This window comes from Bicyclus anynana, chromosome 6 (assembly GCF_947172395.1).
Source record: "Bicyclus anynana chromosome 6, ilBicAnyn1.1, whole genome shotgun sequence".
NCBI classification, from domain to species: Eukaryota; Metazoa; Arthropoda; class Insecta; order Lepidoptera; family Nymphalidae; genus Bicyclus; species Bicyclus anynana.
In genome coordinates, this window is record NC_069088.1 from 14,672,523 (window position 1) to 14,694,936 (window position 22,414).

The 22,414-nt window shown below is 36.7% G+C and overlaps 1 protein-coding gene across 1 annotated transcript; it reads left to right on the forward strand.

The window, feature by feature from the left end:
- The first annotated feature begins 10,693 nt into the window (after positions 1–10,693).
- Positions 10,694–13,324, forward strand: LOC112055711 (N66 matrix protein). The gene is made up of 2 exons (XM_024095898.2): positions 10,694–10,853; positions 11,774–13,324. The coding sequence occupies exons 1-2, from the start codon at positions 10,780–10,782 to the stop codon at positions 12,318–12,320; spliced, it is 621 nt and encodes a 206-aa protein (XP_023951666.2). The 5' UTR covers positions 10,694–10,779; the 3' UTR covers positions 12,321–13,324.
- Positions 13,325–22,414: the final 9,090 nt, after the last annotated feature.

Here is a 22,414-nt window from a genome sequence, read left to right on the forward strand (position 1 = left end):
ATATTTAAATATACAAAAACAAAATTCAATTTTACTTTAACTTACTTAAGTAGGCAAAACCTCCGACATGACAATGACTTATCAAAAACAACGATTTATTTTAACAATTATTGTTTTATTTGAAAAAATATCTTTTGCTTGCTTACTTGCTACTAAAAATCAAAAACCCGCAAATTGTATCTTTCACCTACAAGATCATTAGAACAGATAAGACTACTTGAATCTTAATATTATGAGTTATAACAGAGCCTGCCTATGAATACACCAGTGTTCATTATTTTTTATATCGGATAAGATATAACTTTGTCCAACAAGTACCTACAATATTCCCGATAACCGTAATAAAGACCATAAAAGCAGGACGTAAAATACCTACTTATGTAATATTATCTCCTAAAATCAGAATTAAACTCTTCCTGATATTAATATTGAATTTGTCACCAGCTCTAAACAACACCTTCACACATTCTGCCTTTTCAACTAATGGTAGAGTCGCTACTAACAGACAAATTTGACGTTTCAAACTAAACCTATTTGAAATAATCGAATTTTAATTTCACAATTTGGGCTTGTTTTTGACAATTGTCAAAATAGCAGGAAGTTATCAGAATCATGCCAACCGTATTTCAAAAAACTAACAATATTGACACTGCCTTGCATGTATATTTTTGAAATATGCAAATTTGTCAGAAAAAATGTCAAATTTTATAAAAAAGTTGAACTAGTTATAAACCACGGCGTTTTCATGATAAAAACAAAAATAAAGTCGCTTATCCTTAGTCAAAATTAATACTACACAGTTCGAGCCCATATGTTATGTCAATAAAAATTTATAATAACCTGCCACACCATATACGGAATGAGGTAAAAGATAATGCATTCATAAATATATTAAGGGACTTTCTAGTCGAAAAGTTCTACTATGCGGTAAATGACTATGTAGTCATTTACCGCGTAGTAGAACGCATGATAGAGAAAAATAATAAAAACGATCTCCCTATCACTAGACAACTAAAGCTACGCCCAAACTCCATAGCTTGCATTATGTAATAAAAGTGTGACTAGTATAATTTTTATATTATATAATGTAAAATATGTATTGCTTGAATGATAATAAATAAATAAAAACGCGTATTTTTACCCGACTGCCAAGAAGGGGTATGCTTTTTAATGCTCGATACCGAATATCATTCTTTTCTGTCATTTATTTTATTCATTCAATCAACTGGATTTGTAACTTTTTAATAAACTTTTGTTCGAGGTTACGTGATACAAAACTGTACAATAAAAACAATAAGCAAATTTTTCGAAAATTAAGAGGATGTTTGTATATAGGTACCATAACGTGACAGAAAAATAAATGAAAACTACTTTAGAGCCTTAACGAAGTCTACAGTCGAATGTATGAACAAAGTAATATAATATATTATTGAATGTTGCTAAATTTCGTTTGTTTTATTCCTTAACCCAAAGCTCCATGATGTAATATTACGCTACGCTATAGATGTTCCATTCTGAAGATACACTATAAATAAATGTTATCCTCAAGAGAAAGGGGTTTTTTTAAGGTTACTGTTCCAATGTGGGTGGTGATAATATTTGTCTCGTCAGTAGATTAATGATAATGACCTATACTACGATACGATAATATTGAAAGCTTAGTTTTTTTCATTCTTTACAAGTTAGCCCTTGACTACAATCTCACTTGATGGTAAGTGATGATGCAATCTAAGATGGAAGCGGGCTAACTTGTTAGGAGGAGGATGAGAATCCACACTCCTTTCGGTTTCTACACGGCATCGTACCGGAACGCTAAATTGCTTGACGTCTTTGCCCGTAGGGTAACTAGCCACGGCCAAAGCCTCCCACCAGCCAGACCTGGACCAATTAAGAAAATCTCAATCGGCCTAGCCGGGGATCAAACCCAGGACCTACGTCTTGTAAATCCACAGCGCATATCACTGGGCCACGGATGCCGTCAAAAAAAAAAAAGTTTTAATCTAATGTTTAATAATCACCGATTTTCCAAACACTGAAGTACTATTAAAAAATTATCGGAAGAAAGAAAAATCCAACATTTCATAGCCGAACCCAAAACTCGAACCCAGAACTTCATAATAATGAGTAACAAGTTGAATAGTAACAGTAAGTATGAAATGAAAAGGCCAGAAAGAAAGGAAAGTTTAGCAAGCCTTTTACAGAGACTAAAAATTTCGCATAAGATTTAAAGTTTCTCAGCTTGAATGTAATATACACTTGGATGACTGCCAACAGCCAAAGCGTTTCTCAAGATTTTGAAATGTGTCTGGAGGTACGTACAACTTGTCACTACTTGCTTTATAAGTAAAAAACTTTCAGATGTAAAAAACCGTTGTCTGAACGAACAATACTCTGAAGTGTTAAATTGAAAAATTGCAAATTTCTTTTTATGCTCTACAAGTTAGCCCTTGACTACAATCTCGCCTGATGGTAAGTGATGATGCAATCTAAGATGAAAGCGGGCTAACTTGTTAAGAGAAGAATAAAATCTACACTCCTTTCGGTTTCTACACGACATCGTACCGGAACGCTAAATCGTTTGGCAGTTTGGCAGTTTGGCTTTATCGGTTGGGTGGTAACTAGCCACGGCGGAAGCCTCAAACCAACCAAAATTCTGTATCTACTACAACCTTACAAACTTTACCTCTTTACGATATTGCTATAGACAAGAAATACAGAGATAGAAAAATAGATATTTTAATTTAATAAACAAGCAGTGTACAAATACTTCGGGTATGCTTGGATGGACGGTGTTCAGTATCTAACGAAATTTAGGTCAGTGACTACGTTTATTCAAAAATCTATTATTGTTGCCAAGATGTCGCAGAGATCAATCCGCAACTGATCCCTGTGGGACAGAGGCTTAGTCGTAAATCTTCGTATCTAAACCATCTCCATAACATTTGGAGCATTTAAATCACCTGTAACACGCTCGTATGAAAAAATAAAAATAAAAGTTCACTTAAAGATTTCCCTGGGAACGTTTGGGTGCTTATGTGTTCACATAAATTTCTCTACAATGTCACGCCGCACCCTTACACGAGTACCCTCGTATCTTTTGTTAAATGCTCCCCAAATATCGCAGGCTTTACTGAAATGCCCGCCAAGATTCAATATCAGAAGAAGGGTCCTGAGGGAAAATAAACGAATAAATTACTACTTTTCTCAAGCATGAGCTTATTACTTTGATTTTTGTAAATGATTAAGTAGAACATAATAGTTTCAAATAATATGAAACGCTCATACAGGCTAGAAGATGCCTATTCATTCTTGACTTGAAGATAACTATTACTATAGGAAAAACTACAGCTGGAAGTACAGCTGGCTTTCATTGCAGTGCACATCGAAAACAGCAAATCATTTGTTTGAGATGTTTACGTGATTTTGTCATGAAAAGTTTCTGTAAAATGTTATCTAAGTAGGTATGTCCTCAGCTCTCGAATCGTTCAACTGCCAAGAAACGCTTCAACGATTTTCATCGCGAAAGCTTGTAAACGTCAACGCTTTCAAGCCTGATAACGAATAACAGGCGTGAATCAAAGAGCTTCATTAACCCGGTTACGGGGCGCTTTGTTGCTTTTTATTGCTGACTCTTTTGCTTTTTATTGCTGACTAACGGCTACCCACGAATTTTTCTGCCTAAATAAGAAGAATAGTTTGAACTTGAATGAGTTTGCAGGCTTTGAACTCGTCCTTGTATTCATTTTGAGTCCAGAAGTGGGCGATGAAGTACAGAGTAAGTACTGTACCCCATATATCTGCGTGATCGAATCAAAAATTAGAAAACTACAGAAGTAGCAAAGTCACCAATATAGATCAAATAATTGCGAAGCTAAAGAGCCGATGGGCGTTGGTGTCCAACAAATATTAGTTGGTGGACTAGTGACCCTGCATCGGAAAGCGCACCGACTGACGACATCAACAGGTAGCCGTTAGATGCATGCCGATCAAGATCCGATATCCTGCAGTGGTGGACATCTATCGGTTGACAATGATGACGATGGTGATTACTACAGGAAAATAACCTACGCTAAACCAGCAGGGAATAGTTTGTAATTACATACCAAGCCTATGTTCAGCAGTGGCCTATTAAGAATACTGACCGTGGTAACATTTAAAAACATTTTTCAACAAAAAGTGCGTCAAAATATTCTCAAAAAAACATTTCAGCATACAGATATATCAGACGCCTCGATATTCTACTGGCATTCGCAATCCATCCAAATACCTAAATCCATTGAAAAGTCCAATATCCGAAAAACAAGAGCCCTCGATACTCGTCGCATCCCGTTTGTACGCTAACGTTGGTGTCACAACTTTGCGAATCAGACTTGTACCGAATATCAAACGATACTGTCTCGTTTTATTTGTATCCACGTTCCTGTTTCAAAATTTTTGTTCAAATAAATTCAAATTCTCTTTTTTCGTGACACAACTTTGCTAATCAAAGTTGGTGAGGAATCGTATCGAATGTCAAAAGTTACTTGTATGAAACGGGAGTGTGGCAGCACAAACTTCACTACACCTGGTTGCTACTAAGAATTTCTTGGAAGCAAGAAATATTTAATAATCGAACGAATCCAGAAATCCGAAACCACAGAGGCTAGCAACTGAATTTTTAAAATTGCATGTGATTAGCGTTTACCCTAGTCGTATCTTTATTAAATAACAAGCGGACGCCCGCGGCTTCGCCCCTAGACCTCTTTAATCCGGCCCTATCGCAAAATCCGTTCTCAGTGGAAACCTACCAAATATAAATACCACCGTGCCAAATTTCATCTTCGTACGTCATACCGAGTTTTCGTGATGACCTTTCGCATTTTTATAGAATCTTTATTCTAAGAAATAAAATTAGTTTTAAGTTATTCTGTAGTTGTGTTGTGCTAACAAATAAATTATTTCTGTTATTTTAGTATTTAAACTATCGTGAGTGTTATTCATATTAATTGATTATGAAACATCGCTGTGCGATCCAAACTTCTGTTTGGATCGTGCCGTGCGTATGGGTTCCAAACTAGTCGGGCATACTCCGACCTTATAACACGTGAGTTTTAGCCGTGTTACATAACTAATTAATATTTTTGTTATATTATATTCTATTAAAAAAATTTTAACAATGCAACATCTATCTGGTCTTGGGAAGACTATTCCAGATTCTTGTTGGGCCTTTTTCTATTCTCAAAGGAGCCCTATATAAAACAAATAAACTTTACCGTATAAATCACCCTGACACAATTTACTATTGTCCTATAAACCTATGTCCCGGGTTATATAGGTTTTATACGAGCAAAGCAAAAGAACTCTTTGATAGAGGGTCGTAACTAACGCATCAAGCTTTTACGATGTCGGTCTGATATTTGAGCTTACGTTTTCAATTTAATGTGGTTCGGAGAATTGGGATGATTTAACTTAGTGCCATCTTATTTATATCAGCGAAACGGTTATTTTTATCTGTCCATGGTTTGTTTATGGTAGTATATTCCAGCTGCTCAAATAAATGAAAATTCTTGCATTTGAAATATTAATCCTATTTTACAAGCCCCAATCCGAGACTTGGTCGCTAACTATGGGCCTCATAAGAAGGCTCAAAGTCACTCAGCGGGCGATGGAGCGAGCTATGCTTGGAGTTTCTCTGCGTGATCGAATCAGGAATGAGGAGATCCGCAGACGAACCCAAGTCACTGACATAGCTCAGCGAGTCGCGAAGCTGAAGTGGCAATGGGCGGGTCACATAGTTCGAAAAGCCGATAGACGTTGGGGTCCCAAGGTGCTGGAATGGCGACCCCGCACCGAAAAGCGCAGTGTTGGGCTACCCTGCACTAGGTGGACCGAGGGTATCAAGCGGGTTGCAGGGAGGAGGAGGAGGTCCTTATGGAAAGCTAAATCGTTTGGCGTTACGTCTTTGCCAGTAGGGTAACTAGCCACGGCCGAAGCCTCCCACCAGCCAGACTTAGACCAATTAAGAAAACCTCAATTGGTCCAGCCGGGGATCGAACCCAGGACCTCCGTCTTGTAACTCCACTGGGCATACCATTGTGCCACGGAGGCCGTCAATTCTTCAAAAAACTCACCTCCGAGATCATATCATGCCGTTATTATCCTTGTCATTTTTATTAAGTCCCCTTATCGCATTGATCTAAGCTCTAAAACCCCTCATATTCAAGAACAGAGGCAAATTTGTAGTAAGCTGTGATGCTTGTAGTGTTGACTCAATTACAAAACAAAATGGACAAAATTAAGTTAAGTTTGAGGAATTTTGGTTTTTGAAATTTCATTTTCCTTCTATGCTAAGTACGTCAAGAAAGCAAATAAACTAGGATATTGAAAAGTCTCTACTGAATATTAATCTTGCTAGTATCTTCTTGTGCAATCAGTAGTTCAAATTGACTTAAATATTCGAAGAAGTTCGTTAAAAATGAACTTCATGAACGACTATTTTTTATACCTATAGTTATTTATAATTAAAGGTTCATTAAATTCTATAAAGCCTATTCTGCGTTTATATCTTATACTAGCGGACGTCCGCTACTTCGTCCGCGTGGAAATTCATGTACCTATTTTCAACCCCTTCTTCACCCCCTTTCTATTTATATTTTCACATGTTTTATGTATAATAGTCCGATATAATCATTGAAAAAAATGTAACTCAAAATATGAAAGTTTTATATTGAAAAAAACTTAACCCCTTTTAGAGGTAGAAATTTGAAAAATCTTGAATAACCTATATATATAAAAAAGTAAATATGAATATTAATTATTTTTAATCCTTTCAAAGTTCTAGGATCCCGTAATCTTTATCTTAGCTAATATTCTAATGAGGTTTTAATTTTGTTTCTTGGTTATAATTTAACTCAAAAACTAATTGCTCGATTTTAAAACTCATTTCAATATAAGAAATCTACATCGAGTAACAAACAATCTTTGATCCTTGTATTCCAACGGGAACAGAAACTGCACAAGCGCGAGGCATCTGTATGTCCCGAAAATTTAACAATAAGTGAAAATTTATAACGAACAGTGGGAAATGAAGATACTGTTTAACACTCTCTATAGTCACTTTGTTAGCTTTCATAATTTCAATATTCATAGAAAACAAAAAAGTAAATCAAGCGGAAAAGAGGATTTATTATTATCAAAGTAATACACTCATCGAAAACATCCATATTCATGACGTATAAAATACAATTTAAATAACAATGAGCAATAAATATTAATAAGCGACGTCGTCCTGTTGTTTTCCTGCTCGATGAGTGACATATAGTTGTTTGCTTTTGCGATATTAAACGAAAATCACACGAAAATCGAAATGTGTTCCAATATGTTCGGTCAGTTTTGTCAATAGTGAGCAGCTTTATAGACAACGAATAAGTGGCTAAAAATTATCAACTGTTACATCAATTATCACATCACACTAATATTATAATGGCGAAAGTTTTTGTGTAAGTGTGTATGTTTGTTTCTCCTTTGCGCTGCGGCTACTGAAGCGATTTGGCCGAAAGGAATGGAAATAAATTCTACTCTTTGCTTAAATTTGGAATGGAAATATATTTTTCTCTTGATTAACGCAAACGCTACTTTTGATCCCGGAAAAAATCATAGTTTCCGCGGGATCGGAATAACATGTGGAATACGTCGCGAGCGTCCGCTAGTATCTTCATAAATACGATAAAAAGTTTATTCCCGGGGTCTGGCTGTGTAATGATGAGCTATCTTTCTTCTAATAAATTCTGTACTAAGCCGAAAGTAACTAAGTTAAGTACATACCACCACCACTTCATACACAATTACTCACTGGTAATGTAGCTTCCAATGGTGAAAAAATGTTTAATGGTTTTATAATATTAATTAGGATACCTACAGATGACTTCACCGAAATAGTCACCAGCTCTTCAACTATTATGCCTATACCGATTTAAATTAAAATATTGGTCTCAACCTGCTGTGCCCTAGTTTCAACAGCGCACCAATATCAAAAATATAATTTCAACGATTGATCAACGTTGCAATCGACGCGAAAGCCGCTTCTGAATTCGCTGAATTTCGCACTTGAAAGAATATGTCACCAACAAAAATATGTGACTATTGCATTACGCGGATCGCATGTATTTTGCAACCGATAACATTATTAAAAAAAACAAATACTAGTGTAAGTCTAGAATTACTAATGAAGTTCTTGGATCAGCTTATTTTTATTACACGAGTGGGTAATAACCAAAATCTAAGCTATGAACAAGGCTTGTGTAAATGTAGACATTATTTATTCTGATGACCCCTTTGGCTAGTTGCTGTAGTTTTCAACGGCATCGGTCGTAGCTACTAACCACTCTGCCATTCACGCTACGAAATAACAGGTGAGATTATGAGTGCATCAGAAAACAATTTAAGCCTTCTGATTATTTATTACTTACATCTGATAATGATATGTTCGACTCAGAAATAAGAAGATCCGTAAAAGGACCAAAGTCACTGACATAGCTCAGCGAGTCGCGAAGCTGAAGTGGCAATGAGCAGGGCATATAGTTCGAAGGGCCGATGGACGTATGGGTCCCAAGTTGCTGGAATGGCGAAACCGCACCAAAAACGCTGTGTTGGTCGACCCCCACTAGGTGGACCGAAGACATCAAGCGGGTTGGAGCCGCTGGTTGGTAGCGGCTCGCGACCGAGGTGTTTGGAAGTCTATGGGCGAGGCCTATGTCCAGCAGTGGACGTCCATCGGCTTGAAATGATAATGAGTGATCGTTATTGAGGCAGATATTATCAGTAGAAGCCCACCAACCCGCAATGCAGCAGGTGGATCTATTGCTAAAAATACCCTCATATACGGAAAGCTGACCTGGCATTGAAGTATGCCAGGTCTAAAATATAAAAAAGACTAATGATTATGAGGATGATGGTGAAACAACGACCATTTTGACACCACGACCACCACCACCACGAATGAAATGATAAATGAGCATTGAGCTGACTAACTGAAAGTCAAAGTCAAAGTCAAAATTCATTTATTTCAATTAGTTTACAATCAGGTTTGAAACCTACATTGAGGTTTCAAACCTGATTGTAAACTAATTATGTTTTGTATAATGTGATATTAGATAATGGTGGTAATTAAAATCGATCGTAAAAGACAACTGTAGGTACTCTACCATTTTCCATGCATAATCTATAAAACATGTATTAATCTATCTAGGTAATAAACAACCTAGACAGATCATAAAAAAGCCTTAATAGTCTCATAAAACTTTTTCAATAGACTGACAAAAATAAACTGGTTCGTTAACCACGTACAATATATCAAATGGTTTCAGACGTACCGGCCTAGCCGTCTTGAAAGGTAGGGTCATTCCTCCTTGAAGATAAAGTGGCTACGTCATGAATATCAAGGATGAAGCAAAAGTAAGCCTTCAAAGACCGGACCCGGGCTAGTCCCATTGAGTACTCAAGAGCTTTTGTCATTACCAATTGGGACTGCAAATCCGTATATCTCTGATCACCGCTTTACGATTCGCTGGTTTTGTTTAGTGTTGCAAGATAAGAAATCCTATTGTTCTATCCTTTGGCAGTTTGTACTCTGTTTACTTTGTCTTAGTCGGTTTTAGCATTCTATTGCAAGTGGCAATTTTGTTGAACTACTTCATAAATTGCAGGAGCATTGCCACCGCATTTGAATCTAATGTGCTCGGAAAAGCACATTAAATTAAAAAATCATTATGAATAGTTTTTTTTTAATTTTACATAAAAAAACAAAGTGCATTTTATTTATTATAGCCGCAAACTCAAAGTGAGAATTTCAAACACACCTTAGCATAAGAAGAGCTTTCACCGCGATATTATACCATCAAGTCGTTGAAGTCATTATCACCCTTAACCCACCAGCCCGCATTGAGGCTGTGTGCTGGATGTAAGCTCTAAATGCCCTCTCCTGTAAGAATTAAAAGCCCTATTAGACCCACCTAAAGTGGGCTATTAAAAATGTATTAAATGGACTTTGCAATGTTGTTGAACAAATGACTATTTAATACTATAATGGTTGCCGAAGTCTTATCGGCAGTTAGAAGTTTAACATAGTCTAATTTTAATATCTCAACATAAAAAAAGAATGGAATAGTATCCTATAACCTTCTTCGTGTTATGGTCTCTAGTTTACTTTGAATTCAGTAGTTTCAGCGTGATGCCCGGTCAACAAAAAAACGGACAGATTGCCAGACAGACCGGCAAAAAATTAAAAAAAAACATTTATGGCTTATCAGTATCGAATAATGCCCTCCAAGTAAAACTTTCAAAATATCTTTAATAATAATTTGACCTTTTACAGTTATATTATTCATTTAATAGAGATATTCATCTTAAAGAATTTTTGTTACAATCTACCTAACCTCCGGTATAAAACCGATTGTCAATCGCGTTTCTACGTCGTTAATTAAAATCATTGGCCCATTGTGACCCAGATAATTTTTAAAGCAAGAAAATACTTGAGTCGAAATTTAAGTAAACAGTTTGGTGTTAAAAAAAGTTATTAGTTAGATTAAATAAATAAATCATTATGGAAAATCCATTTCTCAACTTTACTACATCGGGTTTTTTTGTTGCTATTTATGTTATCATTGAGGTCAATATAATGTGGTCTGTAACATGATATAACAAGACCTACGTACTTCAGTCTAGAGGAGGCCGTTAAATCGGAAACATATTTTTCGGTGCACCAGAATAATAATCTCAGTCGTTTTGAGGTTAAGCTTAACCATGAAAGCGTATCTGTGCACGCTTATCTATGTTGCCTTGTATACAATAATAACCAACGCGAAACCACAGCGATGGTAAGCAAATAAATCTTTAAACACTGTTTTAAGTAACTGCTTTAAACTAAATAAAAAGAAAAAATATTTTAATAAGAAGAAAATCTTGAATTTTTACAGTAATTTTTTAACTTTGCTATTGTGATTTTGTTTATTGCATTTTTGCTTTTGCCAATCTACATCTGCAGTAATACTTTATAGAGAAAGTTTTGTATATTATTGTTTGTAAGGATAAACTCAAAACAACTGGACTTATTTGAAAAGCTATTTTCACCAACTAAAAGCTACATTATTAAGAATACCATTGGCTTTATTTTAACCCCACACTACCACGGGAATGGTCACTACGCCAAATCGCGAGGTTCTGCTAATAGTCTTTATGATCGTCGTTTATGTGTACATATATTGTTTCATCATAATTTCTTAAGTCGCTCCAAGAAACACTTCTTTCAACACTAATTAATTATTGTTTACTAATTATTACTTTAATTATAGACATAATGACATTCACATCGGTGTTATTCGTATATTCTTAAGGCAAATACAATAAATCATTGTTGCCTGGCGTTTGATTTTACGTGTCGTTGTCAGTCAATACACAAATGTCAAACTGATTTAAAATAATAACACTATACTCCTACGTCAGTGATTCATTTATGTTTAAGTGTTTATTGTTTGTCACTTGTTCACACTTTAATGTCAATGGATTTTTACGGCGGTTGTGATTATATTATAGCTTCATATATTAATATATTCTTAGTTGGACTTTGGAGTCAAAGAAATTCTTCTTCTTTAACACAATTGCTATTCATATATGAATGAGTAAGATTATTTAAAATTGGAACTCTCTATAAATTATCTACATATATATAGTTGTTTTAAGAGTAACTCTCATATAGTACAAAGTTTTTCATTTCTAATGCGCATGACTTTTATTACAGTAGAGCTGGCAACATGGGCATGACATATTGTGGAAAATCGTGGGCAGAGTATTTTGGCAACTTAGGTGGCGGCAATCCCGATTACGGCAACTACTATGGTGGTGGCAACATGCAGCCAAGCAGTGGAAGCATAAATCAAAATAACTCATCATTAGGGCCATCTGGCGAACGTCCACCACACCAGTACTGCGTTGGATGCACCATCAACTACGTTGGTACCGGAACAAACAACACCAATCAGGTTCACATTCAAGCAAATGATAATCCATTCGCACGGTGGCGTCAATGGAGACCACAACGTTTTCCCGGCGGTTTTGGAGGCATGAATGGCAGAGGCAGAGGCATGAATAACGGAGGAGGTGGAGGCAATAATAACGGAGGCAACGAAGGCAATAATAACGAAGACGGAGGCAATAATAACGGAGGCGGAGGCAATAATAACGGAGGCGGGAGCAATAATAACGGAGGAGGTGGAAGCAATAATAACGGAGGACAAGGCTTCATGCATAACGGCGGAGGCTGGAATAATTATGATTATTACAATTGACGTATTTAGACTTTATTTTCTGACAAAAGATTTTGTCTAGTATTTTTATATAAAAGTATTTAACTAATTTATATGACTTATGATATTAATTTATAACTAACTCATCAAATCATCAACATTAGTTTTTTATTTTTAAATGAACGTCATTACATGAAAATAATAGAATTGTACACCACATAGAAACAAAACAAAAAACAAACATAAGCCTGTTTCTGAGCTCTAAATCCCACTGTTCTATAGTAGAATGGAAGTTTGTTCCTTGAAGTGGGTTAGAGGTACGAAAAGTATACCTATATCTAAAAAAAAGTTATTTTCTAGAGAAACAAAAACTAAAAATTCAATATCAGAGAAGTCAAGGTCACAGCTATTTTTAATCGCCTTTACTAATTGAAAACATTTAAAATCTTTATCACATTATTGCTATTATCACTAAATATCACATTTTATTTATCTTTAGACAAAAAGATGTCGTCATCATCATCATCATCATCATTGTCAACAGCCAGGCCTCCCTCGTCGGAAAGGGGGTATTCTTAAACTCGCCACGCTGCTGTAATGCAGGTTGGTGGGCATAGGGGATGCTAAATTCATTAATGACCATTATTAGATGTTAATGATAATGACCAGGAACGACAGCTTTACGTGCTCTACGAGGCACGGGGTGTAAGACCACCAACTTTCTAACTCCGAGCTGTGAGAGTTTTAATTTAAAAATTATAATGGAATGGGGTTGTTCTTGAATTACAAAATAAAACACTCATATTTCTGTTATCGAGCCACGATTGCGTTTAATTTTTTGAATGAAATAATCTTCTGAATAATCGCTCATGTTTTCTGATGATTAAATTTTATAAAATATCATTTAAGTTTATTAGAAGAATAAACTAAAAGATCAATACTGATATTGCATAGCCCAGGAACTAGTTATTCAAAACCACATAAGCATACTTCTGGACCAACACGTGTAATAATATGAAGTTAATAACAATTATGAAGTTAAAATACATAGTTGTTTTATTTTAATCTTTAGCTAGTTTAGTTTAGTGTCTTTTAATTTTTATCTTTTTGTTTCCCTGGAGTGCTTCAATAATTTGCTGTTTACCAAAAAATGGTATTGAGTATCGTAAACATGCAAGGTGGTTTCAAAACCTCAAATTGAATTGCAAAGTTTGCTTTGACATAACCTAAAAATAACATCAATATTCAGCTAATAACTCAATATTCTGACCCAGGATATGAACCCGGTCCTCATAACCCGCTACTGAATACGTTAACTGGACCGACGACCGAATAGTCATCATCATCATCATCATTATCAATCCATATTCGGCTCTCCGCTGAGCTCGAGTCTCTTCTCAGAATTAGAGGGGCTAGGCCAATAGTCCACCACGCTGGCCCAATGCGGATTGGCAAACTTCACACACGAAGAGAATTAAGAAAAATCTCTGGTATGCAGGTTTCGTCACGATGTTTTTCCTTCACCGTTTGAGACACGTGATATTTTAATTCCTTAAAACGCACACAACTGAAATGTTGGAGGTGCATGCTCCGGACCGGATTCGAACCCAGATCCTCTGTAATCGGAGGCAGAGGTCATATCCACTGGGCTATCACGGCTATAAAAAAAATACTCAGGTTAGCATAAATTGTAAAACAGTCCATAGATGTTTGTTGCCCTAAAATGGAAGCGCGGGCCGCCGTCTGTAAAGTATAGAGTGCTTCAGCGCGTTAGTTCCAGTTCGTTTGCCATGAAATATCGCTAGCTTTACAACTTACAACTTATTTAACATTTTCCGGCTCTAAAAGGCACAAAAACGATTTTCCTTCTTGCTTCTCTTTTGTAACCCTCGATGTTAAAAACTCTCTGTGAGAGAGCTGTGATAGCCCAGTGGATATGACCTCTGCCTCCGATTCCGGAGGGTGTGGGTTCGAATCCGGTCCGGGGCATGCACCTCCAACTTTTCAGTTGTGCGCATTTTAAGAAATTAAATATCACGTGTCTCAATCGGTGAAGAAAAACATTCACATACGCAGAGAATTATCTTAATTCTCTGCGTATGTGAAGTCTGCCAATCCGCATTAGGCCAGCGTGGTGGACTATTGGCCTAACCCCTCTCATTCTGAGAGGAGACTCGAGCTCAGCAGTAAGCCGAATATGGGTTGATGACGATGTTAAAAACGAGCGAAAACGGAGGGTATAAATGCATGGTGCGTATCTGCGCATGATCAAAAATTTTATAGATACTATTAGTTGTCACTAACGCGTCGAAACTGATGCGAACAAAGGTGGCTACTTATCCTAATTTCATTTAGTCGTTATGTAAACAAAGAAAATTATTTAAATAATTAATACCTAAATATTGTCTACAGTGTGGTGTTGTGTGTTCAGGAAGTATAAACACTATATAAGTATGCATAAATATATAATGTAAGTAAACAGAAAATTGCACCTGTGTGCGCTCAGTGGAGTAGCTTAATTCGCATCACTTTTTGCGGTAATTTTGTATGTCTATAGTATAAAATATCATTGGTGCATGATCCAGTCGGCTCGCACGAAATGTTTTTGTTGTCTGGGTTCTGAGTTTACTAACACTTGAAAAAGCTTATCAAAAATTGTTAACAATTTTAAATCGATTGTTCTTTGATAACTACATAGTACAATAAACATACAAAGTAATATTTAAAGTAACATTCAAATCATTCGGATCTGTAAAAGTAAGTCAAGTAGGTAATGTGCAGATGATTTTACAAAAGACTGCCACTGTTCACGACGCACTCATCTCTTCATAAGTCGTCCAGTAATGTACCCTCGTATTTAAAAACAGCCTATTTTTCCGCGGCACGCGTTTTGAGGAAAACTGAATTAATGTCGCCGCACACGGGCCACACACAACAGCTACAAACGCTGCCACAAGAAGCAAGAAGGGACCACAAAAGTAGCTGAAGCGCGCGACAGCCACTTGTGACCGGTGGTCGACACCTGTGGTCGGTGGCTACTACTTTTTTAACTCATACGGCGTTGCTGCGTTTTGTGTCGGCGTTTAGTGGCCGGTGCGGGCCACAAGAAACGAACAGCGACGACTGTAGCGTGTGGCGGCCACTGGCGTCCATATAAAATGTATGATAACTACAGAATATATGCCAGCAGCGGCGTTTTGTGGTTGTGGTCCCTTAAATGTCAAATGCAAGATATTATCAACGACATTATATTGTACCTATTATGGTATTTGGGTGTGCCAAGTCAGAAATGGCGTAATTATGTAACTTATTTCCTTAATCATTTGTAATGTACGACTCTCGCCTAGATATGCTTATAACTTTCTTGTTATTCCCTGCAACACGAGTCGCATATTAGATTTGATATTAATAAGTCGGGTCTAACCTACCCCACGTCTATTATCTACCCCCTAACGCCGCATCACGTACCCTTTAACAAATAGCACCTCTTATTACAGCACGACGAACAAATATTAATAGTATGTCTTTCTCGTGGAATACTATAATATTATTCGGTTAAGTTAGGTCGTGATAGCCCAGTAGATACTACCTCTGCCTCCGATGGGTGTGGGTTCGAAGCCGGTCCGGGGCATGCACTTACAACTTTTCAGTTGCGTGCATTTTAAAGAATTAAATATCACGGTGAAGGAAAAACATCGTGAACCTGCATATCAGAGAATTTTCCTTATTCTCTGCATGTGTGAATCAACCAATCCGCATCGGCCCAGCGTGATGGACTATAGGCCTAACCCCTCTCATTCTGAGAGGAGACTCGAATTCAGCCAAATATGGGTTGATAATGATGAAAAAAAAATATTAAGTTTGTTTTTTATTAGGCGACGCCCCGAGGTTTCACCTTCGTGTTCCCGTTTCAGTAAGAATAACATGATAAAATATAACGTATGACATTCACAAATAACGTGGCCTTTTGGTAATAAAAAAAACAAAATTAATTTAGTGTATTCAGAGATTACCCCCTACAACACCAAAACACTTTACATCTTTATTTTATTGAACGAGGAATAATCATAGTAGAGTAAAAGTAATAATATTATAAAAGTAATAATAGTATTTTATCAGAAATTCACCTCACGTTTAGTAAAGATCATGGCCGCTGACCAGACATAATCCAATTTACAAATTAATGATATTTGTCTGCCTAAATTAAAAGAGCTGGCAATCGAAATCACAGCTTATCGGTTTTAAAAACGAAGATTTTCTAGTAACCTAACAAAAAACACTTTTTGGATGGAAAAACTACAATTTTTTTATACCCAATAGTATGTACTTACATAATATTATACTTAATGTTTAGTAAAGGCCAGGGAAAGGACAAAACAAGTCGACGAAAAAAGTTTATGAACCATACCTAAAGAAACGGCTTCCGCATAATACACTACGGTAGGACAATTACATTTTCTACAAGCTGCGCCCCGCGGTTTCACTCGCGTACCGTTTCTGTTTGAATATCGGTATTAGAGTGTTTTATCAGACCAAATCTATCACTATTCCAAATTTCGCCAAATCTCCCTGGTACTATATATTTTACACATAGTTAGTTAGTTATTTTTTTTTGTTAGTTAATTAATTATTATATACACATAATTGTGTTTATAAAATCGAACTATATGAGTACATTTCTGGATGTTATACCATTTACCTAACACGTTGTATAGTTTTTACCACCGTCTGATATTTGTCGGATAGCTACACAAATTTTGTCTTTTGACATCACTAACTAACTATAAGCCTCATAAGAAGGCTCAGAGTCACACAGCGGGCGATGGAACGAGCTATGTTAGAATTATCTCTGAGTGATCGAATAAGAAATGAGGAAATCCGCAGAAGAACCAAAGTCACCGACATAGCTCAACGATTTGCGAAGCGCAATGGGTGGGGCACATAATTCGAAGAGCCGATGGACGTTGGGATCCCAAAGTGCTGGAATGGCGACTACACTAGTAAGCGCAGCGTTGGTCGACCCCCCACCAGGTGGACTGACGACATCAAGCGAGTCGCAGGGATTCGCTGGATGCAGGTGGCTCAATATCGTGATGTTTGGAAGTTCTTAGAAAAGGCCTGCAGTGAACGTCCATCGGCTGATATGATGATTTTTTTACGTTTAGACTATCCAACACTTCAAAAGACATCAAAAGATAGTGAAACCAGCCCTTAGTATCAGGTGAGAAGCCAAGAATCATTAAATTGAAAAAAGAACCGACCGCGTGTGAAATGTCCCTATTTACTATTCCCTCTCTGAGTACCGACAGCATCTCGGGGAGTATAAAATAAAATTACACGTTCCTGTAAAACACCTTTGCATTATTTATCGCCTACAATTACTCTTTTGACTTTGGTCCAGTACTCTCTCGAGATATAAAAACTCAGGAATGCTCAAGAGGTAGGTACGTTCGCTGCTCTCATTTAGTGGAATGAATTTTAATTTAACGTGAGTAATTATAGCAACATTTAATGAATGCATTTTTAGTTCAATGGGAACTCTTTTATTATATATTACATAACTTAAAAGGAAATAGTTTGAAATATTTTCTATATGAGGATATAACCTCTGTCTCCGATTCCGGAGGGTGTGGGTTCGAATCCAGTCCGGGGCAAGCACCTCCAACTTTTCAATACGGGTTGGCAGACTTCACACACGTAGAGAATTAAGAAAATTGTAGGTTCAGATTTCGTCACGATGTTTTTGCTTCACCTTTTGAGACACGTAATATTATAGAATTTAATTAGCCCTTTGTTATGAGCTGGTTCTTGCAACGCAGCACGATCCAATCAAAAAGGACGTGTTGCAAGAACCAGCTCATGACTAGGGCCCTGTATGGGTTTGAAACATGTCGGACAAACTCCGACGTTGTATCACGTGAAGTTTTGTCGTGTTTTATTATAAACTAGCGGATGACTTCGTCCGCGTGGAATTCAGTTTCCACAAATCCCCGGGAACCATGGTTTTTTTCCGGGATAAAAAGTAGCCTATGTGTTAATCCAGGCTATAATATATCTTAATACCAAATTTCAGCTAATTCGGTTCAGTAGTCGAGGCGTGAAAGAGGAACAAACATTCATATCATCAAAATCATCAGTTTTCACAAATCTCGGGAAACTATGGATTTTTCCGGGATGAAAAGTAGCCAATGTGTTAATCCGGAGTAAAATCTATTTCCTGTCAAAATTTCAGCCAAATCGCTTCAGTAGCCGCAGCGTAAAAGAGGAACAAACATACTTACACACTTACACACGAACTTTCGCCTTTATAATAGTGCGATTAACACGTGATATTTTATAAAATACAAAAATTCACTTCCCACATTCTTCTTTTAGAAAATTAAAGAAATTTACATTCTATACCATCCCCATATGACATCTTAACGTCAAGCTATTTGGAGATATTCCCGCATATCTCCAGTCTAAATGGATTAGCTGCCACAAAGGGAACCGCGTGAATTATTCATGGCCACCTTCCGTCTTCCTGCCCGCGATACACAACGTGCGAGTCTTGACGCGTGTTTAGAATTATTTTACCTTTATCATTATTTTATTTAATAGGCTGTTGTTTAATTAATAGTTATATTATAGGACTCAAAAGTGATTACAAATATAAGAAAACTAATGTCAAAAAAATATTATGATTCACAACACTTGTCAGGACAACTTCATCAACAAATCAAGCTGTAACCAAAATAAGACCCTAGAATGGCAGAGAATGACCTTGAGTGAAGTCACGTACTTATGAACGATGTGTGTAGGGTTAAAGGATCCTTTGATAGTCGACTAACACTCCCCTTTTCCACTCAAGTCACTCTCCCCACCTATCCCAAGTAACCCATAAAGAATTACACAACAAGAGATGTGGACGGCTCGAACGCCACGAGCACACTGAAGCCGTCAGTACCGCAAGTCGTTGCAAAGCGGCAATAACAGTTATACAACTTAACAGCCACAATGTCCTACAAAATGCGTGGTACTCGTTCCGACGCTCAGAAATTTTTATTTCCTGGTAACTTAGTTAGCTACCAGAATCAAGAATTTTCGTAAATAAAAAAGTTGATCGTTTCAACGAGATGAAACTACTTACGCAAAATAACTTTATAGTAATCAGTTGTAAAAAATGTTCTATGGATCCCGGATGCACTGATAATTAAAATTAAGTAAGTATCAAGAAAAAGGCAAGAGTTCTTCAAGTCATCATTATCATCATTATCAACCCATATTCAGCTCACTGCTGTGCTCGAGTCTCCTCTCAGAATGAAAGGGATTAGGCCAATAGTCCACCACGCTGGCCCAATGCGGATTAGTAGATTTCACACACGCAGAGAATTGAGAAAATTCTCTGGTATGCAGGTTTCCTCACGATGTTATCCTTCACCGTATGAGACACGTGATATTTAATTTATTAAAATGCACACAACTGAAAAGTGCTTGCCCCGGACCGGATTCGAACACCCTCCGAAATCGGATGCAGAGGTCATATCCACAAGGCTACGGGCACGGCTTCAAGTAAACACATATAAATACGATTATGAATAGACGTGGAGACATGTAACCTTTAAGCGTGCATGCCTATAATTAATTAACTGAAAGCGTCCTTTACCTAGTTACCGTTGAAAAAGGCTTGACTCCCCATTTTAAATTAATTACAATACATTTACAGCTTGGCGTATTTGTATAGCTATTTGGAACACACGTGTAAACAAGCTTTAATAGGATTTGAATATTATGAGGTTTTATTTTTGACGTGACAACGTCTTATAATTCGATGGAGACTGCACATTCGAAAAAATATGACGTCATGTGTCGTTCCCTGGCTCTAGGGTTGCCAACTTTTATTTACAAGAATTAAAGTATATTCTGGTCTATGAAGATTATTAAACAGTATTTTAGAAAAACGAACATTATTTTATTTATTTATTGTTTTAAATGCGTTAGTAAAAATTTTCTTTTGAAAAATGCAACCATTCCATTAGTATTTTCTAACGTTGTTACGTTCAACTATCGTCAGTAAACCGTCTTTACAGACAACTGATTTTTTTTTGTTACAACTAATGGCCGGTTTTGTATTAATTCATCATCATCATCAGCAATCCATATTCAGCTCACTGTGGAGCACGAGTCTCCTCTTAAAATGAGAGGGGTTAGGCCTTAGTAAACCACGCTGGCTGACACGACACGTACGTTGCTGGTAGGGTGGTAGACCTGGACCAATTAAGAAACCCTCAAGCAGCCCAGCCGGGGATAGAACCCAGGACATTCGTTTTGTAAATCCACCGCTCATACTGCGCCACGGAGGCCGTCGAACATATCAAGATGCCCTAAAAGGCAACTTAACGACACACGTGAACTTGTCATTAGTTTTCCTAGTTAATGATAAACTCGCAGTGCCATTTAACATTATTTGAGCACACTACGAGTACCTACTTAATAAGGTTACACGAAACTGTAACTGCAGTGTAATTATATAACTTGGAGACTTGCCATATGCTGAAACATTAATTAGCTGTAATTAAAATACATTAGTTTTCTTCTTAGTTAGTTGTTTTATTTATAAACAAATGGCCAAACAAACATATTTTAACCGACTTCAAAAAAGGAGGAGGTTCTCAGTTCAACGCGTATGTTTTTTTTTTTAATATTTGGTACCTCATAACTTCATCATTTCTTAACCAATTTTGAAAAAAAATAACCGACTTCAAAATCACAAATATAAACAAAAACAAAAAACAAAAAATAACATCGTATGTGCTACCTTCTGATCACTTTGAAGGCGGTGCCAATACATTGATGCATTAACTAAAGCCGATTAAATCTTGGTTTATTTTTGTAATTATGAAGTCGGTTAAATTTTTTTGTGAAAAAGATTTTCCATAGCTGGAAAACAATTTCTCAGGTAAGCAGGTTTCCTCATAATGGTTTTCCCGTTTTAGACATGTGATATTTAATTTCTTAAAATGCACATAACTGAGGTGCACCCCCTATCTAATTCGGACCTACCTACCCTCAGAATCGAAGGCAGAAGTCTTATCCACTGGGCTTTTATATGCTACTGAATAAATAGGCATGCTTTTCCAATGAATTTAAAAAATCCATCTTATTATTTATAAATTATTTTTGTTAAAACATTAGAGAACTCTTACCCGCATTAGTACGCAATTTTATGCGACATTAAGTTTAGAAACTACTCATGATGACTACCCAATACACCAAGTTTATAATTAAACCTCCAGTCACGCAATTTTGTCAACAATGTCAAACAAAGTCGACGCGTCATTGCAAAAGGGTCGCCGGCTTTTAATTTGTACACTAACTATTGTCTAACTGCCTTGTTGGTACCTTCGTTAGCTTTTGTGCCTCCGAATAAAAAAAAAGTAAACTGCATTGTGTGATATATATTTCTTTTGTTATCTGTCTCTCTTCTATCTAAATACTAGCGGACGCCCTCGACTTCGCCTGCGTAAAAATCGGTGTAAATTTTGTTTCCCTATAAGGATTTATATCTATTAACACATTAGTCCGTTAACTGTTTTACTAAAATGTCACTTAAAACATGTACGATTTATATCGAAAATACTTTCAACCCCTTTTGACGTGAATAAGTACGACTTTAAAATAGCTTCCATAGTGTGGTATCATTCCAAAAAAACGAATATTACAAAATCGGGGGATAGAGTTTGTTGTTTCAGTTACGTAACTATCATACATATCGAAAATTGGATAGTTGACTTCCTCAGCTATCCAATGGTGCAATTATATTTTCGATTATAAAACTCGTAATCATAAAAACCGGCCGTGACTTCCTCTGCCTAGGGTTTCGACTGGTTACTTTAACTTATGTGCATATGCTACTCTCCGGCCGTGACTAGCGTAACCATGCGCGGCCACCGGTCGCGCGCATATCTGCCCCGCAGTGATGGTCTGCGTGAAACTTTCAGCTATTCCTATTCTACACCTACCCTACCCCTACCTCTATCCTACCACTACCCTACCCCTACCCCTTTTTAATTTTTTTCTGTCAGAAGAACCTTTTCCTGACAATAACAAACACATCAAACCACACACTTAACATATTATATTATAATTTATAATTC

Excerpts from the sequence above, each read along its gene's own strand:
- LOC112055711 (XM_024095898.2), top strand. The coding sequence starts at position 10,780 with ATGAAAGCGTATCTGTGCACGCTTATCTATGTTGCCTTGTATACAATA. Across the intron at positions 10,854-11,773 it reads AACGCGAAACCACAGCGATG|TAGAGCTGGCAACATGGGCA; the intron begins GTAAGCAAATAA and ends CTTTTATTACAG.